The sequence below is a fragment of the Parasteatoda tepidariorum genome, chromosome 5 (assembly GCF_043381705.1).
Source record: "Parasteatoda tepidariorum isolate YZ-2023 chromosome 5, CAS_Ptep_4.0, whole genome shotgun sequence".
In the NCBI taxonomy this organism is placed as follows: Eukaryota; Metazoa; Arthropoda; class Arachnida; order Araneae; family Theridiidae; genus Parasteatoda; species Parasteatoda tepidariorum.
In genome coordinates, this window is record NC_092208.1 from 13753578 (window position 1) to 13772779 (window position 19202).

Below are 19202 nucleotides of genomic sequence, written 5' to 3' on the forward strand. Positions count from 1 at the left end.
AAATATATATGGTGTTTATAAAGTCTGGGACCCATTTTGATGTTTAGTAACTTATAAAATAATAAAGATAGACTAGAATTAATAACATAAATGGTTAGATAGAGTCAAAAAGTTTCATGACCCTTGTCAATGAACTTCCATGTGTGCCCCCTTCGTCGCACGGAGAATATCAAGTCGATAGTCAATTTCACGCCAGGTAGCGGCAAGCATGTCGGCAGAGACTATTGGGGTTGTAATTCTGGCTTTTAGGTCATCAATGTTCGACACGATCCTCCTATAAACATTGTCCTTTATAAATCCCCAAAGAAATAAGTCCAGCGGCGTTACATCAGGTGATCGGGGTGGCTAAGGAATTAGACCTCCTCGCCTACAGAAAAGACGGTCTCATCAGTCGTATACTTAGACATGTTGGAAAACTTCGTATTTCCACAACTAGAAGAGCTTCAGCCACATGTCTTTTTGCAACAAGATGGTGCACCACCTCATTGGGGTATCATCGTTCGTAGTTCTTTGAATGACCAGTTCTTTGAATAACCATGATTAGGCGAGGAGGTCCAATTCCTTGGCCACTCAGATCACCTGATATAGCACCACTGGGCTTATTTCTTTGGGGATTTATAAAGGACAATGTTTACAGGAGGATTGTGTCGAACATTGATGACCTAAGAGCCAGAATTACAACAGCAATAGCCTCTGCCGACATGCTTGCCGCTACCTGGCGTGAAATTGACTATCGACTTGATATTCTCCGTGCGACGAAGGGGGCACACATGGAAGTTCATTGACAAGAGTCATGAAACTTTTTGACTCTATCTAACCATTTATGTTATTAATTTTAATCTATCTTTATTATTTTATGAGTTATTAAACATCAAAATTAGTCCGGGACTTTATAAACACCCTGTATATATAATATTATTATTATACATTATTCAAAAAATAAACAAGCACGAGAATGCTTTCACCAAAAAGTCTTGGCAAATCTGTCATTAAAAATCGATAATTCAAGATTTCCATAGAAACACAATGTAGGTGCAAACTCACTTTTGTAACGGTAGAAAAATAAAAGTAATTTTTAATGAACATTTAAAGTCTCTCGACTTTATTGTTACTTTCATCTGCATTTACTTTTCAGTGTGCGGCGTGTGTGTACGAAGATAGCTACCAACAAATGGTTTGATTACGCCATCTTAGTTTTCATCGCATCAAACTGTGTCACCCTCGCCATGGAAAGACCCACCATACCTCCCAACAGTTACGAGAGGTTATTCCTCACCTCTGCCAACTACATCTTCACCATTGTCTTCACCTTCGAGATGGCCGTCAAAGTGAGTCCTCACCGCCTTTCTTTACTCAATGCTGTCCAAGTATACCAAAGTCAAAATTCTTGATGGTTCCACGCTTTATGTTGGTTTCAGTGCGATTCTTGATGGTCCAACATCATTTGATGCTCACCGCCATCCAACATTTTCTATTGCGTGTTCATGGTATTTGATATGCAAACAAACTTCCATCATTCCTTGATGGAAAGTGCTACTTTAATTCTATGATCGTTAACCATCAAGAGAAGTTTGACTCTCATGGACCAACAATCCATGATGGTTCCAATTGAGTTTCTTATGTTGGACCATCATAAATCAGTTTGAATTCCTACATTGGAATGGTTGCTGTTCCTGATCCTTCCAACATTTGATTTCTAAGATACGACGATGGAAATTCGTGTTGGTTCGACATAAATAAACCATCAACGCAAGTTGCTATTCTTATGTTGGACCATCATAAATCAATCCGAATTCCTATATGGTGTTAAAAACTACACTGCGAGTTTGATTTATTATTCCATATACAAATTACATGCGATTACCAATTCATCTCATCTTCCAATAGTGAACTACGCTGTGACTTGAATTTATAATTCCATGGATAAATTACATGCAAATATCAATTCTCATTTTCAAGTGTTAAAAACTACGCTGCAAGTTGGCTTTATTATTTTATCAGCAAATTAACAGCAATCATTTATTTCCCACAATTAAGTTAAACAAAATTGTACATTTTTTTCTTAAGGTTCTCGCCAAAGGACTGTGGTATGGACCAAATGCTTATTTCAAGAGTGGTTGGAACGTTATGGATGGTTTTGTGGTGGGAATATCCCTGGTGGACCTCCTTCTTTCTGTGGTTGCCGAAAGTAGTCCCAGAATTTTCGGCATTCTTCGAGTTTTCCGACTACTGAGGTCTTTACGACCTCTCAGGTACAAATATTCGGTCTATTTTCTCCAATATGTATTGTGATTTCATTTATAATTAAAAGTAAATATTATATATGAAATATCAAAATTTATAATACATTGAACTTTATAATATACACCGAAGAGCCATTACATTATGACCACCCTCCATCTATAACAATGGGCTCACCCAGGAACAATGTTTTCATGGGGCACATTAGAACCCATAATCCTCATAGAACAATCCCTGACGTCTGTAAGCTACTTAAACATAGTTGCAGACCAGGTTCACACATTCATGGCAACAGATTTTCCTGCTGGAGATGGTGTTTACCAACAGGATAATGCACCATGTCATAAGGATCGAATCGTCATGGATTGGTTCGAGGAACATTCCAATGACTTTCAAGTCATGTCTTGGCCCCCAAATTCACCTGACCTTAATCCATTAAAGCATTTGTGGTCCTACTTTGAAAACCGAATTCGTGCTGCAACGTTACTCCCTCGCAATGTGAGGAAATTGCAGGACGAGTTGGTGAGCGCTTGGTACCAGATACCTCTGACTACCTATCAGCACCTTGTGCTAATCAATGCCACTGCGGGTGCTAGCAGTTTTGAGGGCTAAAGGTGCTCCTACATGTTATTTGCAGGGTGGTCATAATGTAATGGCTCTTCGGTGTATATACTAATATATTGAATCTACATAATTTGTCAATATCCCCCAAACAAAATTGTTTTAAAAAAAAGCAGAGCCTGTTATTTTAATGACACAAAATTGGTAATAAATTGTATATGTGTCTGATATATAAATTAGACCACAAATTTTATAAATATGAGTCGTGGTGGCTCAGAGGATAGAGCGTTCGCCTTCCAGGGAGATGAACCGGGTTCGAATCCCAGCGATGACAGATCGATACTAATTCCGCATTCAGCTTGCACCGACCACAGTGGTGGCGTAAAATATCCTCAGTGGTAGACGGATCATGAGTTAGAGTCCCCTTGCCATCAGGCTAACAGTGGGAGGACTTCGTGGTTTTCCTCTCCATGTAACACAAATGCGAGTTAGTTCAATCAAAAAAATTCCTCCACAAAGGTAAATTTCTCCCTCTACTTGATCCAGGAGTTCTCTTGGCTTCTGGATTGGGTTCAAAATTACAAAGCTGCGAAGTTGAAGTAGTCATATACCCAAAATTGGGTCGGCTGTTCAACGACGGTTATAAAATTTAAATTAAAATCCACTTGATATTTTTTAATTCTGTCTTTCTAGTCAGTAGAGGTTCTACACGCTAACTAATTGTTGCTTACCAATAGTTCCCATAGTTACCAATAGCACCCAAAGCAATTGATCAATGATAAATTTATTCTGTTTTAGTGTCGAGACATTGCAAAACATTTTATTCATCAGGAGCTTTCATAAAATGTTAATGTTTAAGCACCAATCTCTTACAATTAAAGCTCACAATGTAAAAACAAATTGTAATTTTTACTCTCTACTTTGCATGTACATTTCTATTTTTCTTATTGCCTTTTCTTATTTGTTTATCCTTTACGGGGTCATGGGTATCAGTTTTTGGTATCACCACTGACAACAGAAAGATGTGTTGGCAGGCCGTGTGTCCTCTGAAGAATTGCTGCCTTGCTAACACACAGATCTTTTTTTTTTCGTTTCCTGCTAGAATAGTACTTCTGACTTTCTAAATTAAAGCTTATCTTAATTGCAATTGTAATTGCCGCCGGCCGAAGACTCCCCGTGTAGTAAAGTGACTGATGCACGTTAAGTCTGTCAAGTCGCAAAAGTCCTCCATGTTCCCATAACAAATTAAAACCTCTGGGGGTACTGAATTGGAGATCGATCGTTCTCTGATTCAGGTCAAAATTACGATCTGTGGATGAATGAATGGATGTATAAATGGGTCCGCCCTATGAACGGGTGCGACGTATGGTGTGGCAGAAGTCGAATTCTTGGCCATAGATGGCGCCACTGAAGAACAAAAAGCGCACACTCTATCTTAAATTTGCTAGGTTTCACCAAGCAGGCTTGCCCGTGTGGCAAGTGGCATTTGAAAGAACAACAACAGTAATTGCGGTTACACGTCATGATTACCTCATGTAACCTTGATTACAAAGTAATTTCCATGATTACTCTAATTAAATGTAACACATTGCCTTTAACTTTTTAACATATACTTGCTTATAGTTAATTTATTACTAATCATCTATGAAAAATGATCATGAAAATTACCTATGAAAAATTATTCTATTTTGAAAAATTTAGATAACTATTATATGAGCTGGTTATGTTTTACAGGGTGATTAATCGCGCTCCAGGCTTAAAACTTGTTGTACAGACTCTACTATCATCACTTAGACCTATAGGAAACATCGTTCTCATCTGTTGTACATTTTTCATCATTTTTGGTATTTTAGGTGTACAGGTAAGTACATATTTAACAGTATATATTAAACCATTAATCTTCACTTGTATAAAAAACTTTGTGAAAACGAAGTCTAAAACTAAAAGCAATTGGTTTCACAAATTACAAGGTGAGAAGGGATAAAATTATTTCGAACCTTTGACCAACAACCTACTACAGAATTCAGTAAGAGCAACGGATAGGTTGTTGTCATCTAAAACCAGTTTATTTAAAGATAAAATCTGAAGATTGTTGTCAACGTAAGAGGAAAGCAGTGCGCAACAAAACTGAAAGAAAACGGACCATCCTGAATAACTTTTGATCTAATGATGAAATCTTCACGTTCTAGGAGTCAATCTTAATGGCTCGAGGGGGTGACCACATTTATGCCAATTGAGAAGTGCAGACGATGTTTTAAGTTACGAAATCAGACACAAAAACGTACTTTATCTGAATAAGCATACCTTTTTTCAGGAGGATTCAGATTTCTGATCCCCAAAATATGCGGCTTAGCCGCGATCTGAAAAATATGGAATTATCTTAGGATAAACAAATTTTATACTTGCGTGCAAACTTTTTTTAATTTGCTTAAAAAGTTCTGAAGATATAACGAAAATCTGAATCCGTCAAAAAAACAGTATGTTTATTCAGAGAAAGTGCGTTTTAGTGTTTAATTTCGTAAGTTAAAACATAGTCTGCCCTTATTAACACGTTCACGCCGGGAAAAGTGAAAATACAGGTACGGGAAAAGGAAAAATACTGGTAGAAGAACTATTTCAATATTAGATAATATTCGGGAGGAGTTAATCTATTCTCAACAATAACAATTTACTGTAAGGAAATTTATTACGGCGAAGAAGCAATTAAATATGAGAATTGCATCCGTTAAAAGCAATTGGTAGTTATGGATTTTTATTATTCTCGGAAAAAAATTAAAAAAATAAATTTATTGTTACCAGTTTTTACTCCGATACGCTGCCAAGATTAGACAATCTAGCGTGACCCACCGTTGGGTCACCCCGGAGTGAACGTGTTAATTACCATTTTTGAGGTTACCCGCTCGAGCCAATAAGATTGAGTACTAGAACGTATAGATCCGATCATTAGCTCAAAAGTTTTTCAGGAAGGTCCGTTTTTTTTCTTTTTTTTTTTGCTCTGTTCATTACAGTCCAATAAGAGAAACAAGCTAGTGTGCTTTTATTGTCCTCCATAATGATTGGATTAAAGTTTTAAAACGATTATTTTTCACGCTCATTTAAATATCAATATAGAACCCCTAACGTTAATATTTTCACATTTCATTCTCACAAAGATTTTAATGAGTTTATGAGGTTTATAAAGAAAACTTCATTATAACAAAAAAGAATGATAAATGCTCTTTAAAAATGTAAAAACTTTAACAACATTATCGTTTTTTGATAGCTATTCAAGGGTAGCATGTTCTACTGCGAGGGTCCAGCAGCTTCTAAAGTTCGTAACAAGTCTGAATGCCTTGAGGATTCTAGAAATTTGTGGCTTAACAGAAAGTACAACTTTGATAATTTGGGGCAGGCAAGTATTCTTTGTTTTCTATACGATTGCCTAAACAAAAATCGAATCAGCCAACTCTCTCTGACAATATCGTTTAAGATTAAAAAAGAATTCCGCCCCCGAAATAATTCCCAAATCTCTGATTGTCTGTTAAATTGGATAGCACGACAATCAAGCGAAGTAAATTAATTTCTCGCTAAATGTCACCTTATCTTGTTAAGCATCTCTTATTTCGATGAGATTTTGTAATAACATTTTGCTACTACAGAAAATGTTGTAATATTTCAAAATAAAACGATGAAATAAAGGCAGAAACCGATCTGGTCAAAAACTGTTGGATAAAATCTTGCGGAAACGATAGATAGTGGAACGGAATCTCATGTAGACAAAATATCATGAAAAGCAATCTTATTCGGGCAAAATATTGTGGAACATACTTCTATTTCGTAGAACACTTAAATAAAATATCGTAGATACAATCTCAAATTATCGTGTGCATAAATCTTGTTAAAACTCAAATCTTCTTACTTCAATGAGCTTTTTTAATAACATTTTGTCACTACGAAAAATTTTGTAATATTTCAAAATAAAACGATGAAATAAGGGCAAAAAACGATCTGGTCAAAAACTGTTAGATAAAATCTTGCGGAAACAATAGATAGTGAGACAAAATGTCATGTAGACAAAATATCATGAAAAGCAATCTTATTCGGGCAAAATATTGTGAAACATATTCTTACTTCGTAGTACACTTAAAAAAATATCCTGGACTCAATCACAAATAATCATGGGCATAATCTCTCAAGGACAAAATGTTGTGGGGTCATAGTCTCTTATGAGCAAAATACCATAGGTCAATTGAACAAAATATCGTGTAACATACTCATATGTACAGAATATCGTGCAGTATAATCTCATATGTACAAAATATCGTGAAGTATGAAATTATCTCATGGAAGGAAAATCTCGTGGGACAAATTCTCGCGCCAAACAAAATATAATTTAACAGAACTTCACACAAATAAAATATCGAAAGACAGATATCACTCGGACAAAATATCATATAGAATATCATACACCCCAAATTATTTGTATATGGATGCTTGAAAGCTACTTCATCATAATTTTAAGAATTTAAAAACAGCCTTACTAGAAAGACATTCTGTTACATTTCATTAATTAACACATTTTCTTTGGGCTTACCAGATCCAATGTAAATCAAACAAATTTTGCCGATTATATTTTATTTTGTTTTTGCATTCCTTTCTAACCTCAGACAAATATTGCAGTTGATAACAACAATGATTTTTTTTTATCAGGCACTCATGTCATTGTTTGTTCTTTCGTCTAAAGATGGATGGGTCAATATAATGTATACAGGCTTAGACGCTGTTGGAGTTGATCAACAAGTAATTATATCTTTGTTACATTTTATTTCTGTAGTAAAAATAAATAGAATTTTTATAGTTATTGTATTTATTTAATTGTTCTTTTTTTATAAAAAAATATAACTGTTTTTACTTATACACAGCCAATAGAGAATTACAACGAATGGAGATTGCTGTATTTTATATCCTTTTTGCTTTTGGTGGCCTTTTTTGTACTAAATATGTTCGTTGGCGTTGTTGTGGAGAATTTTCATCGCTGTAGAGAGCAGCAAGAAAGAGAGGAGAAGGCTCGAAGAGCTGCCAAAAGAGCCAAAAAGATGGACAAAAAGCGCCGAAGTGAGACTTTTACATATTTTAAGTCCCTTTTTTCCTACCACTTTTATAGTCTGAGTTTAATAAATTATCTAAAACACAGTCTGTATGTAAGATATCTCTGAAAAAAGCATAAAATTTATTGTCTAACTAATACACAAAAGATAAAGTAAAGAAAGAAACAAACTTTTTTTTAAAAAAAGTCCAGAAAAGAAGGCACTGAAGTGCAAAAAATTACGGATGGTTTTAAAATTCAATTGAAAGAAACAAAAAGAGATAAAAAATAATACGCTTTGTTAAGTTTATATGTGGAAACAAATTTATTGCCATCAAATTTCTATATTTGTTACAAAGTTCGTCAACAGATGGCACTCATAAATAAAAAAAATTGCAAAGTAATATTTTCCGATGAATTCCAAATCATCTTAACTGAAATCTTCAAGAACATCAACCAGTTTTGTCTTCAAAAGGAGCAGCAAGTAGTGTTTCTCACGCAAATAATAATTCGAAAACATTTTCTCAATTAGCAGCGCCAATTGATAATGATCTTTCTAATTAATTTCGAAACTTGGTGAGAATAAATTATTTCTTTTATATAATGCAACCGCTTTTATATAATGCAACCGTACAGTTCTATCTTTTTTCGGCTTTCTACATTTAATTTATTAAATGTTGAGTCATTTTTTAAAAAAAATTGACACACCTTGAGAAAAATCAGCTCGAAATTAATATTCTGTTGGATAAGCTTAATTAAATGTAAAATAAGCATGCTCAATAAAATAATTTCTGCATCGCTAATTACTCTGCATCACCTTTTTGTATTTTCGCAGAAAATGTTTAAAAAAATTTATTTGTTCTCTATCTTCATGCATATTTACAAAATTCAATTTTCATTTCTGCTGTAGCGGCGATCGTTTTAAATTAATTAGTGGATTTGTACAGGTAGCATTATTCACTTTTTGGCCGTAACAGATACATCTTAATTTGGATGTAATAAAATGATAATTATCTCAGAGAATCGTATAAAATCGTTTCATAAAAATTGGTTCATTAATTATTGAAAATGGTAATAATTCAAAAATATAAAAGTAATAAAGAAAAGAAATCCCTTAAAGGGATCACGATATAACATTCTCTTACATTGAAAATTTTTAGTTAGCATTTCCTGTTACACGGTTGGGGCTGAGATGCCCAAAAGGACACTCCCAGTCGACAAAAATTGGAAAGTGAAAAGTGAATGAATTGTTCCCAACTGACAGTTAGGAGCATGAGAAGAGGTCTATGGTTGGCGATTTATCGAAAGATAACATAGCCAAAAATAAAGCCAACCCCCTATAATCAATATCATATTTGAAAATACTTTGGCGATCGCGAATTGCCAACAAGACTGTGAGAATTAGTACAAACTTGTAACTGAAACCTATTTGTGGTAAGAAATTAAGAATAAAGAGTTATAAATAGATTTCTGTTTTCGATTAGTCTCGACAGTGAATCAATGAGTCTTGCATTATTGAAATAAAAAGTTAACCTTTACGTTGATCGATAAGAAAAGAATGAAATATTTCATATTCGCTTTTTACAAAATGTAATAAAAATTAAAAAAATAATTTAATTAAAATTTGATTAAGTAGGATTAAAAAAAATAAGTTTAAGAAATTAAAGAAATTTGAAAAGATAGGAAATATGTAATGCCTATTGTGGCATCACAATTTCATCTATCATTGATATTACATTTAATCCCATCTCATTTGACATTTTTATTTAACAGAGATGAGACAGCCACCCTATTACATTAATTACTCCAAGCCCCGCCTCTTCATTCATAAAATCATAACAAGCAAATACTTCGACCTAGCTATAGCTGCTGTCATAGGGCTAAACATCGTCACCATGGCCATGGAATTTTACATGATGCCTAAGGTACGGTATTCATATTATATTATTCTTGCATTTTTTTTTTCAATATTTGTCACTAATTATTTAGGAGAAAACATTACATGAAATAGAATTATTTTAATATTGAAAAAATGAAGTGATGAAAAAACTTTTCAACGTTTTTTGCTAATCTTATGGAAAATACTAATACCTCATAAAATTAAGGCACATATTTTTTTTTTTGCAACTATTGTCAGACAAATTTGTCTTCAAAAAATAAATTGAGTTTTACCAGGACTAAACACCTTTTCGAAAAAACCAATTTTTTTTTCACCGAAGAACTTCTTCCTGTTCTTTATTACTATTTTTGTATATTTAAACTGTGAGCTAATGCTAAATTCTAGATTCCGCACAAGATTCTAGATCAGAGATCGATACTGTCGTTCAATAAATGAAGACTCAATAATTTGCCCATTAGTGTTGTGGTTGTGGAAGTTGTTGGTATTGAAGTTAAGAATGTGTACATCAAAATTTTTTGCCAAGGAAAATAAAGAAAAAACGCAATTTAAGTGCTTAAAACTCTAAGAAAAACTATATTTTTAAAAATCATCTTGACGTAATGAATTTTTTAAACTTCTAAAAGTACACAAAGTTTAACATCACATTGACATTCTGCGCCAATTTTTGTAATTGGTATAGAGAACACTGGTTAAAAATGGAAAATACTTAGCTGACATGAAACACTCTTAAAAGTTATAAAACAGTGGTTCTTTGGTAAAATCCCGTCGACCAGGAAAGTTGGCGGGAATACTGCCTAATTAAACCCAGATTCGTTCCACATTGTAACCAGAACATATTTAACGCTTTTTTAAGCTCTGTCACCAAGGAAAATAAAAAAAACTCATAGTTTAAGTATCTTACACTTGAAGCAATGTGATGATTTTAAACTATATAAATAATCCTGCCGTAAAGAATTATCTGTGCTTTAGAACAGACAAATGACATAAAAAAAAGTTATTAAACTTTTTTTTAAATCGCCAATTTAGCAAGATTTTTCCCCCTAGATGAAAATTAACAAAACTGCTGTCTTATTCTCAGTTTTTCGAATTTTTACGAGCCCAACTAATGCAGCATTGGAGTAAGTTTTTAAATATTAAAAAATTAGACAACAAACGGTTTTCGTTCTCACAAAACTGTGGCTTTTTTCCTTATTGACGTTTTGCGCCATTTTCAAAGTAAGAGTGGACAACGCTGGCTTTAGATAGGCTAAACTTGACCTAACAGTTTATGAGTAGCAGTTGCAAACTCACAGCAGCTATAAGAATAGCATATTATTCCCAAAAATATATAATTTCATACAACGACGTATAAAAAAATGAAATTAAAGTTTTAGAGCATGCGATTATCATAGCTTGTTGCCTCTTTGGATGTACATGGTTATTACTTTGGCTGTACATGGTTGTTATCTTGGTATATCAAAGTTACAAACATGTATTTCGTATATAGTTTTCCATCATTGGCGAAAAATCATGTTGTTTTGGTATCTCTTTTTAAGTCGGCGGAAGCTTACACAAGTACCAAAACAGCATATTATTCCCTAAAAAGCATTATTTCATATTAAAACAGAACCTTTGAAGAATGGTTCTAACGAAAAAGAGAAAAGCAACAACTCAAATTGAAAAGGAGGAAGCAAAAGATGTTTATGTTACAAGCAGGATCATGTATAATAATGTGTTTTTTCTTTTCAGAAACTCGAGTATGCCTTAAAAGTATTCAACTACTTCTTCACAGCCGTCTTCATCGTTGAAGCGTGTATGAAGATAGTAGCTCTTGGTTTACTCAAATACTTGAAAAACAAGTATGTCTCTTTTTTGCTCCTTTACTCCATTCATTGTTTATTATTTTTTGTAATCATTATGCCCCTTCTCTTTTATCAACAGGTGGAATCAATTAGACATAATGATCGTAGGTCTGTCTATCGCCGGAATTGTTCTGGAGAAGATGGAATCTGATCTCATCCCCATCAATCCCACAATCATCAGAGTCTTTCGTGTTCTGAGGATTGCCAGAGGTATACATTCAAGGATTGATTTTTTTACTTATTACTATACAGGACAGACATTTTCTTAGATATCTTTTCCTACGATGGTTTTCAAGGAAATTATGATCAATTTAAATTTTGAACCTAAGCATTTCAGGAGCTCGTGTGACGTGAAAATCGGAAGAAAAAAAACATTCAAAAACAAAAATCTTTTTCTTACAAAAGTTTTGTAATATAAAATTTTTCTAAGTTTGTTTGTTTTTTACTTTGCTTTGCTTTTTAATGGTCATATATTTTTATTATTTCATTGATGAGAGAGTTACACATTTTTTACCAACGAGCTTTCAAAAGTAATAATTTTAAAAATTCTTTTTTTTTTTTACTTAGATAATGTAGCCACATCCTTCATATTTTCATTGTGGTTTATAACCTCCCATGAAATAGATATCTCCATGACCTGTTTGTAAATATTTAAATATCCCTCATATTTTTTGTGCTTTTTTCCTCTTTCAAAAATGAAATTTCTTAGAAGCATATGTAATTTTTGTATGACAGAAAGAGCAAATTTTTTTTCACAAAATCGGCATATTCTGCAAAATCATGCAAAAGAAAAATATTCATAAATGAAACTAGAAGAATTTTACGCATTTTTAAAGACTAAAGTACACCGAAGAAAACAACACTCTATGATGTTCTGGGTTAATTAGGAATCCATTTATAAATTTCCTCTTCACTGTTGCCTCTCCTTGCCCTGAAACTCATTGCGTCTAAAAGATGCATGAAGTCGCAATCTCGGTCTCATGTGCCTCCTGTCCAGTGCGATCTCCCTGCCAGTTAAATTCGTTTCTCTCATTATTCACCATACTTTGCTGTGTTGTTCTCTGCCTACCTCTCCTCCTCTTTCCATCTGGTGACTAGATCAATATGGTTCCTCTCGTTTTCCTTGACATGTTTTCTTTGACATGTTTTCTTAATATATGGCCAATTCAGCCCTATCGTCTCTTTTTGATATCTATTGCTAATGGTTTAATACTGGATTTATGATATAGATCCATGTGGCTTATCTTATTCGACCAGTAGTTTTTCAATATTTTCCTTAAGCATTTTGTTCGAAAGGCATCTATTTTGTTTTCCTGCGGCTTTGTTAGTTTCCAAGGTTTGCTTTTCCGTATAGCAGAAAAGATTTCACTGTTGCATTGAATATTTGTATTTTTTGGTTTCATATTCAAACATTGCGATTTCTATACTCTTGAAAAGCATTATGAAAGTGTTCAGTGTCTATTATTCTGCTCTTAATGCCTTCTTCAGCAACACTATGTGTAATAACAATTGTTTCAAGGTATGCAAAAGTATTTGTCCCATCGATTTTCTTCCATTTGTTAGGCAACTAAAAACTAGCTGAAATCCATTCATTTTCCCCGACGATACCAAATTTCGCCACGTGATTGCTGAACAACGAGCTTGTTTGAGAAGAAATCTCCCTTTAACACCATAGAGTAAGTCTGTTGTGAGTTCCCATGCACGTCTGTTGAACTCACTCTTTGGCACAGCATATATGGGAAATCATAATAAATGATGAATCACAGTAAATGGGAAGAAATGTATAATGGTGAGGAGGCAGAGCACATCAAAGTCTGCTCTGCATTTCCCATATATGTTGTGCCATTGTCTGAGGAGAAATTTCCCATAAACACCACAGAGTAAGTCTGTTATGAGGTCCCATGCATGTCTGTTGTACTCACTCTTTAACATAGCATATATGGGAAATCATAATAAATGATTAATCACAGTAAATGGGAAGAAATGTATAATGGTGAGGAGGCAGAGCACAACAAAGTCTGCTCTGCATTTCCCATATATGTTGTGCCATTGTCTGAGGAGAAATTTCCCATAAACACCACAGAGTAAGTCTGTTATGAGGTCCCATGCATGTCTGTTCTACTCACTCTTTGGCACAGCATATATGGGAAATCATTATAAATGGGGAATTACAATGAATGGGAAGAAATGTATAATAGTAAGGAGGCAGAGCATATCCCATTTGCATGGCAACCCATTACCTGTATAATTTCAGGAGTGCTTTCCCTTATTGAGGTAGATGATCATGCGCATTTGAAACGGTACTTTAGTTTACATAAATTATTATAATTATATGTTAATTTTGCAATTTCTAATTAAAAAAATATTCTCTAAAATTGCATTCAAATAGACTCAGACAGTTATTCTATCAGAATTCAATGATCTAATGTGTTGAGGTCCATAAATTCAACTCTCACTATTGTTTTCAAGTTAAGATTTTCAATTATATTTCAGTCTTAAAGTTGCTGAAGATGGCCAAAGGTATTCGAGCGCTTTTGGATACTGTCATGCAAGCACTGCCCCAGGTGGGCAACCTGGGATTGCTATTCTTCTTACTCTTTTTCATCTTTGCTGCACTTGGAGTCGAGCTTTTTGGAAAACTAGGTCAGTAGATCATTTTTGCCTTTAATATGGTTTATTGTAAAGTTTTAAGCAGCACCGATATCATCAGCTTATTAAAAGTACATAATAACTACTGGTAATTAAGTACTCTTAGTGTTTCTTCAGGACAAAAAAAATTAAGGACAGAAACACCTATTTTTCCCTTCAAACCCATGCACTTACATGTTTTCACCACGAAGGCGGATACATTCTTTTCTATATTACTCTAAGAAGAAAGCTTTGCTTGGTACTTATTAGCTCTCCAAGAAACGATTATGTCAGCTACATCATTCTTACGTCTCTAAAAGAAAAAAACATGCTCGATACATTGCTGCTATGTCTAAGAAGAGATTATGCTAGTTGCAAGTTACCTCGCTCTAGTGCTATTTGAAAAAATGTGATATCAGACATAACGCGCGTATAAGAAGAAAAAAACTAATCTTGGTTATGTGTCTTTTATAAACTTTTAAGAACCTATAGTGCATAAGAAAGTTGCTCAATTCATTTCTAACTTCAATAACTAGTCTATCAATGTTGTGAATTGGAAGAAATAAAAGCTTGTAACAACATTATTGAACTTTTAAACCAAACCTAAGAACACCCAACTTCGGAGTACTGTGATAAAGCTGAATTCTTAAGGGCTTCATTTGTGAGAATTCAATTCACGCTTATGTTACATGAAAAGAAAACATTCTACAGTTAGGAAAGAGGCAATGGAAGACTGACTTTCAATCCACTCATCAATGCAGATTAGCAAATGACTTACCAGAAAATAAGCAAATTTTCTTCTTTAACTCAGATTTTCTTTATTAGTTTAGACGCTGACTATTTAGACTTTGGGTTTAGACACTGACGAAAGCTCTTAATTATCGAATCAAAGCTGTAATATTTCAATGTATGTGGTATTATCTGTGCTTTTATTAAAGTTATTTAACTTTTTTTTTATTTCCATAATGGCAAGATTAAAATACAGCGATTAATACAAGGAACCTTACTGAGAACAAACATAGGTAGAGAAAAAAAGATCAAGAGAAGCAGCTGCAACGATAGTCTATAAATCCAAATGGCACCTGACCTCCCAGCTGGGATTCACCTGAAAACGTTTGGTTAAAGTTCCACATAGGATGAGATGGTCACCATTCATAACACGTCCCAGATTATAAAGACTGCAGATAAGACTTGGTTGAGAAACTACACGGAAACGGCTCAAGAGTTTCAAGAGACAACCATGACCAATGAAGAGTCGAAACTCAGCCACTATTTTATGCCTGGGCCATTTGGAGACTAGAGATAATTGCTCTATCGGAGACTTTTGAATTGCTCTGAGAGCGGGGTTCTTTTCGAACTCCTCAGGCATGGTATCTTTTATTAATCGTTTTAACATTCCAAAAGAAGGAGATGTTTGTAGAGCCAAGGCACCCTGACAACAGAACAGATTGCCGATTTATTGGCTAAAAAAACAGTGAATCGACAATCAGTTAAGTAACTGTAAATAGCACAAAATTAACCCTTTTAACTTGAAATCTAATCATCAATCACAAGATTTGGAACTGGGAGTCGTTTTGGGCAGTTGATAGTTTTACTTTTAGACGTTTGACAATAATCTAATTTTTATTTCTATTAGTGAAATGCATGACTGTGTCTGGTATTTAGCGCTGTTTTTTGAAACTCTGTCCCCAAGGAAAATTTTTAGAAAGAGCCATGGTTTAAGTGCCTTACACTTGAAGCAATGCGATGATTTTAAATTATAAACTTGTCGTGAAGAATTATCTGGGCTTTAGAACCGACAAATGGCTTAAATATTTTAAGAGTTATTAAACTTTTTTAAAAAAATTGCCAATTTAGCGACATTTTCCCACCAAGATTAAAATTATCAAAATCACTGCTTTATTCTCTGTTTTTGTAAAGTTTTATGAGCCTAGGTAATGCAGTATTGGAGTAATACGATATTACGAATTATATTACGAAGGATGCCTTCGAAAAACAGCTTTAAGCATCTTTCCTATTTTAACAATTTTGCCAAAAAAGTATTAAGAAATACAATTAAGCTTATCTAATATTATTTTTTCTTTTAGAATGCACTGAAGATTTGCCCTGTGAAGGTTTGGGAGAACATGCACATTTCAAAGATTTTGGAATGGCATTTCTAACTCTTTTTCGTGTTGCCACAGGGGATAACTGGAATGGAATCATGAAAGTAAAAATTCATTAAATTATCTATTTTTTAAATTAGTTTTTGTTTATTTTTACCCTATTTAATTATAAATTTTTTCCCGTTTTGCCTTTTTCTGACAAACATAAATCAAAATTACTTAATGATTTGTTTATCAAAAGTATAATGTTGAAATATTTGTAAGATTTAAATTAATAATTTTAAAAAAGGAAAATCTTCCATGTTGAACCAGCAATCAGGCTTCGGATTTTAAAAAAATTCTATAATTAAAACGTTCCATTAATTAGAATAAGTGTTACTTAATAAGAATTAAAAAGTAAGTTGAAAGTTAGTTCGTTGTTATTTCTTGCGATATAATCATGTTCTTCCTTTAAATTGATGAGTACTTACTATGGTTTTACTCTAATCCAACAACAATTCTCTTAACTTTTTATTTATAATAATAATGATATTAATAATAAGTACTTGTAGTTCGTTTAGTTTCGATTAGATTCCAGGCTTTTACAAAATCTAATTAGAACATTCTTTTTTGGATCTTTTTTCGATTTTTTTTTCGAACTATATGAATAGTTTCCGCGAATGTAAAGTAGATATCTTACACAAGTAGAAAAAAATTTAATAATTAGTTTAGTGTATATCATAAGTTTTATCTTCAGCAATTGTTTTATACGAATGTCTGCTGCATATTACTTACTTTATTAGATATTACCATGAATGAATCATTCTTAACATTTTTATGCAATAACTACATTTCTTTTCGCGTTGTTCACTGAAGAGCTTACTAGGAACACTGAAACGGTGTGCTCATGTAATTATTAGAAGAATAGACACTCTATGTCTTATAATTTAGCATCTAGGTTAAATTTGTGTTTACTTTTATCTTTAATTCTATCAATGTAAAGATTGTATTTATATTTATGGAGTTGAGAATTTTTCAGTTTATTTAAATACAAATTTTTAGATTTAGAAAGAATTGCATAAATTTATCTTACGTAAATTCCATAATTTAAATACAAAAAACTATTGTGACAAAACAAAGCCGTCTGAGAGTAAAATTACGTTCTATTACATTGAAGGTCAAAAAATTGTATTACTTTTAAAACAATTTTCATTTTTACACGCTCTACACTGTTCGAAATTTATCTGAAAAACTGGTTAAATAACAATTTATTGAATGGTTATTCTACCATATTTAATCAAAACATTTATTGAGAATTTTTCGGTTTGTTTAAATACAAATTTTTAGATTTAGAAAGAATTGCATAAATTTATCTTACGTAAATTCCATAATTTAAATACAAAAAACTAATGTGACAAAACAAAGCCGTCTGAGAGTAAAATTACGTTCTATTACATTGAAGGTCAAAAAATTGTATTACTTTTAAAACAATTTTCATGTTTACATGCTCTACACTGTTCGAAATTTCTCTGAGAAACTGGTTAAATGACAATTTATTGAATGGTTATTCTACCATATTTAATCAAAACAGTCAAATAACCATAAATAAAATGGTAATCAAACTGTTAAGTTTGAGAAAAACTGTTTATTAGCTGCTTTTACCTGATACTGTTAAACAACCAGAATTTTATCGCATCAACTAGAACCACCAAATGAAGTTACTTAGTTCTTTGCAATTGCTTACATATCATAGCCGAACGGGCTTATCTGTCAATCTCATGACTGGCAGAACTGGAGTTTGAGTCCTAGTTTTGACACCACAATATTCCCTTCAACACATGAAGAATTTCCAGTGTCCGGCACTCTCCAATGCCCATTACCTGACGAAAAGCCGAGCTGCTGTGTCTGGCTAAATAATTAGTTTTTTTAAACTTTTTTGAAAAATGCTAGTTGTAAATGGTTAAAAAAAACGTATAGTTTCGTATTCATGGTTTTATAACTATACTTTTTGTAAATGGTTTCAAATTCAAATACCAAAACCATGAAGGAAAAAAATGTTCTTTACCGTAAACTTTACGGTTAATCGGATGGACAGACAGATGCCAGTTATTCTACCATAATTTTAGAAGGGTACACAGGTTTAGAAGGGTTTACAGGTTGTTGGGCTGCCCGCCTGTTCGCTTCCCGTTATTTTGACAACGTTTTGTTGTTTTATCTATCTTATTCGCTTTTTAATTCTGTTTTAATCTATTTATTCACTACATTGTGCTTTTTAATTGGCTTATTTACATTGCCTTTCCTTGTTTTGCAAATTTTAGCGTCGCCTTTTAATTGTATTTGATAATTGTTTGTTTTACCACTTTACATCTTCACCTCCTTTTGTTTTACATTTGAGATTTTCTTGGCTCCTTACGCCTTGTTCTTCTGTCTTACCTGTTGTCAATTTGTCATCGACTGTATTGGTTCTTTGACCTATATTAACTTTGGACCTCCGTTTACCTGTGACCTTTTAATGTTTTCTTATGTTCACTTCTGGTACACGTTTTTTTTAATGGTTCACTTTATGTTTTACTGTTCTTGAATACATCAACAGCCATCAGACTCTGTAATGTTTACATAATGTTACTCTGTAATGTTTACATAATGTTACTCTGTAATGTTTACATAATGTTACTCTGTAATGTTACTTTTTGTATTTTATGTACTTTTCTGTTTTTCTTGATTTTAATAAACATTTACCCGTATGCCCTAAATTAGGGCAGGTCGGGGTAAATATTTCATAATTTTAGAATGAAAATTTTAACGGTGTATAATCAGACTGAAAATTGTTTGCATCTACTTCTTTGTGGGTGTTTCCTTCCTATGAAGAGAAATACCACCAA

The 19202-nt window shown here is 33.1% G+C and overlaps 1 protein-coding gene across 1 annotated transcript in view; it reads left to right on the plus strand.

Annotated features, from left to right (window-relative positions):
• LOC107454047 (voltage-dependent T-type calcium channel subunit alpha-1I) overlaps nucleotides 1-19202 on the plus strand; it is a 345752-nt gene that overhangs the window by 315930 nt on the left and 10620 nt on the right. Inside the window, exons 20-30 of the mRNA XM_071181078.1 lie at nucleotides 1136-1328; nucleotides 2068-2252; nucleotides 4537-4663; nucleotides 6065-6193; nucleotides 7492-7581; nucleotides 7704-7896; nucleotides 9641-9792; nucleotides 11496-11605; nucleotides 11688-11818; nucleotides 14102-14251; nucleotides 16324-16445. Coding sequence (XP_071037179.1) covers nucleotides 1136-1328; nucleotides 2068-2252; nucleotides 4537-4663; nucleotides 6065-6193; nucleotides 7492-7581; nucleotides 7704-7896; nucleotides 9641-9792; nucleotides 11496-11605; nucleotides 11688-11818; nucleotides 14102-14251; nucleotides 16324-16445 — 1582 coding nt within the window. The remainder of the gene's footprint in view (nucleotides 1-1135; nucleotides 1329-2067; nucleotides 2253-4536; nucleotides 4664-6064; nucleotides 6194-7491; nucleotides 7582-7703; nucleotides 7897-9640; nucleotides 9793-11495; nucleotides 11606-11687; nucleotides 11819-14101; nucleotides 14252-16323; nucleotides 16446-19202) is intronic.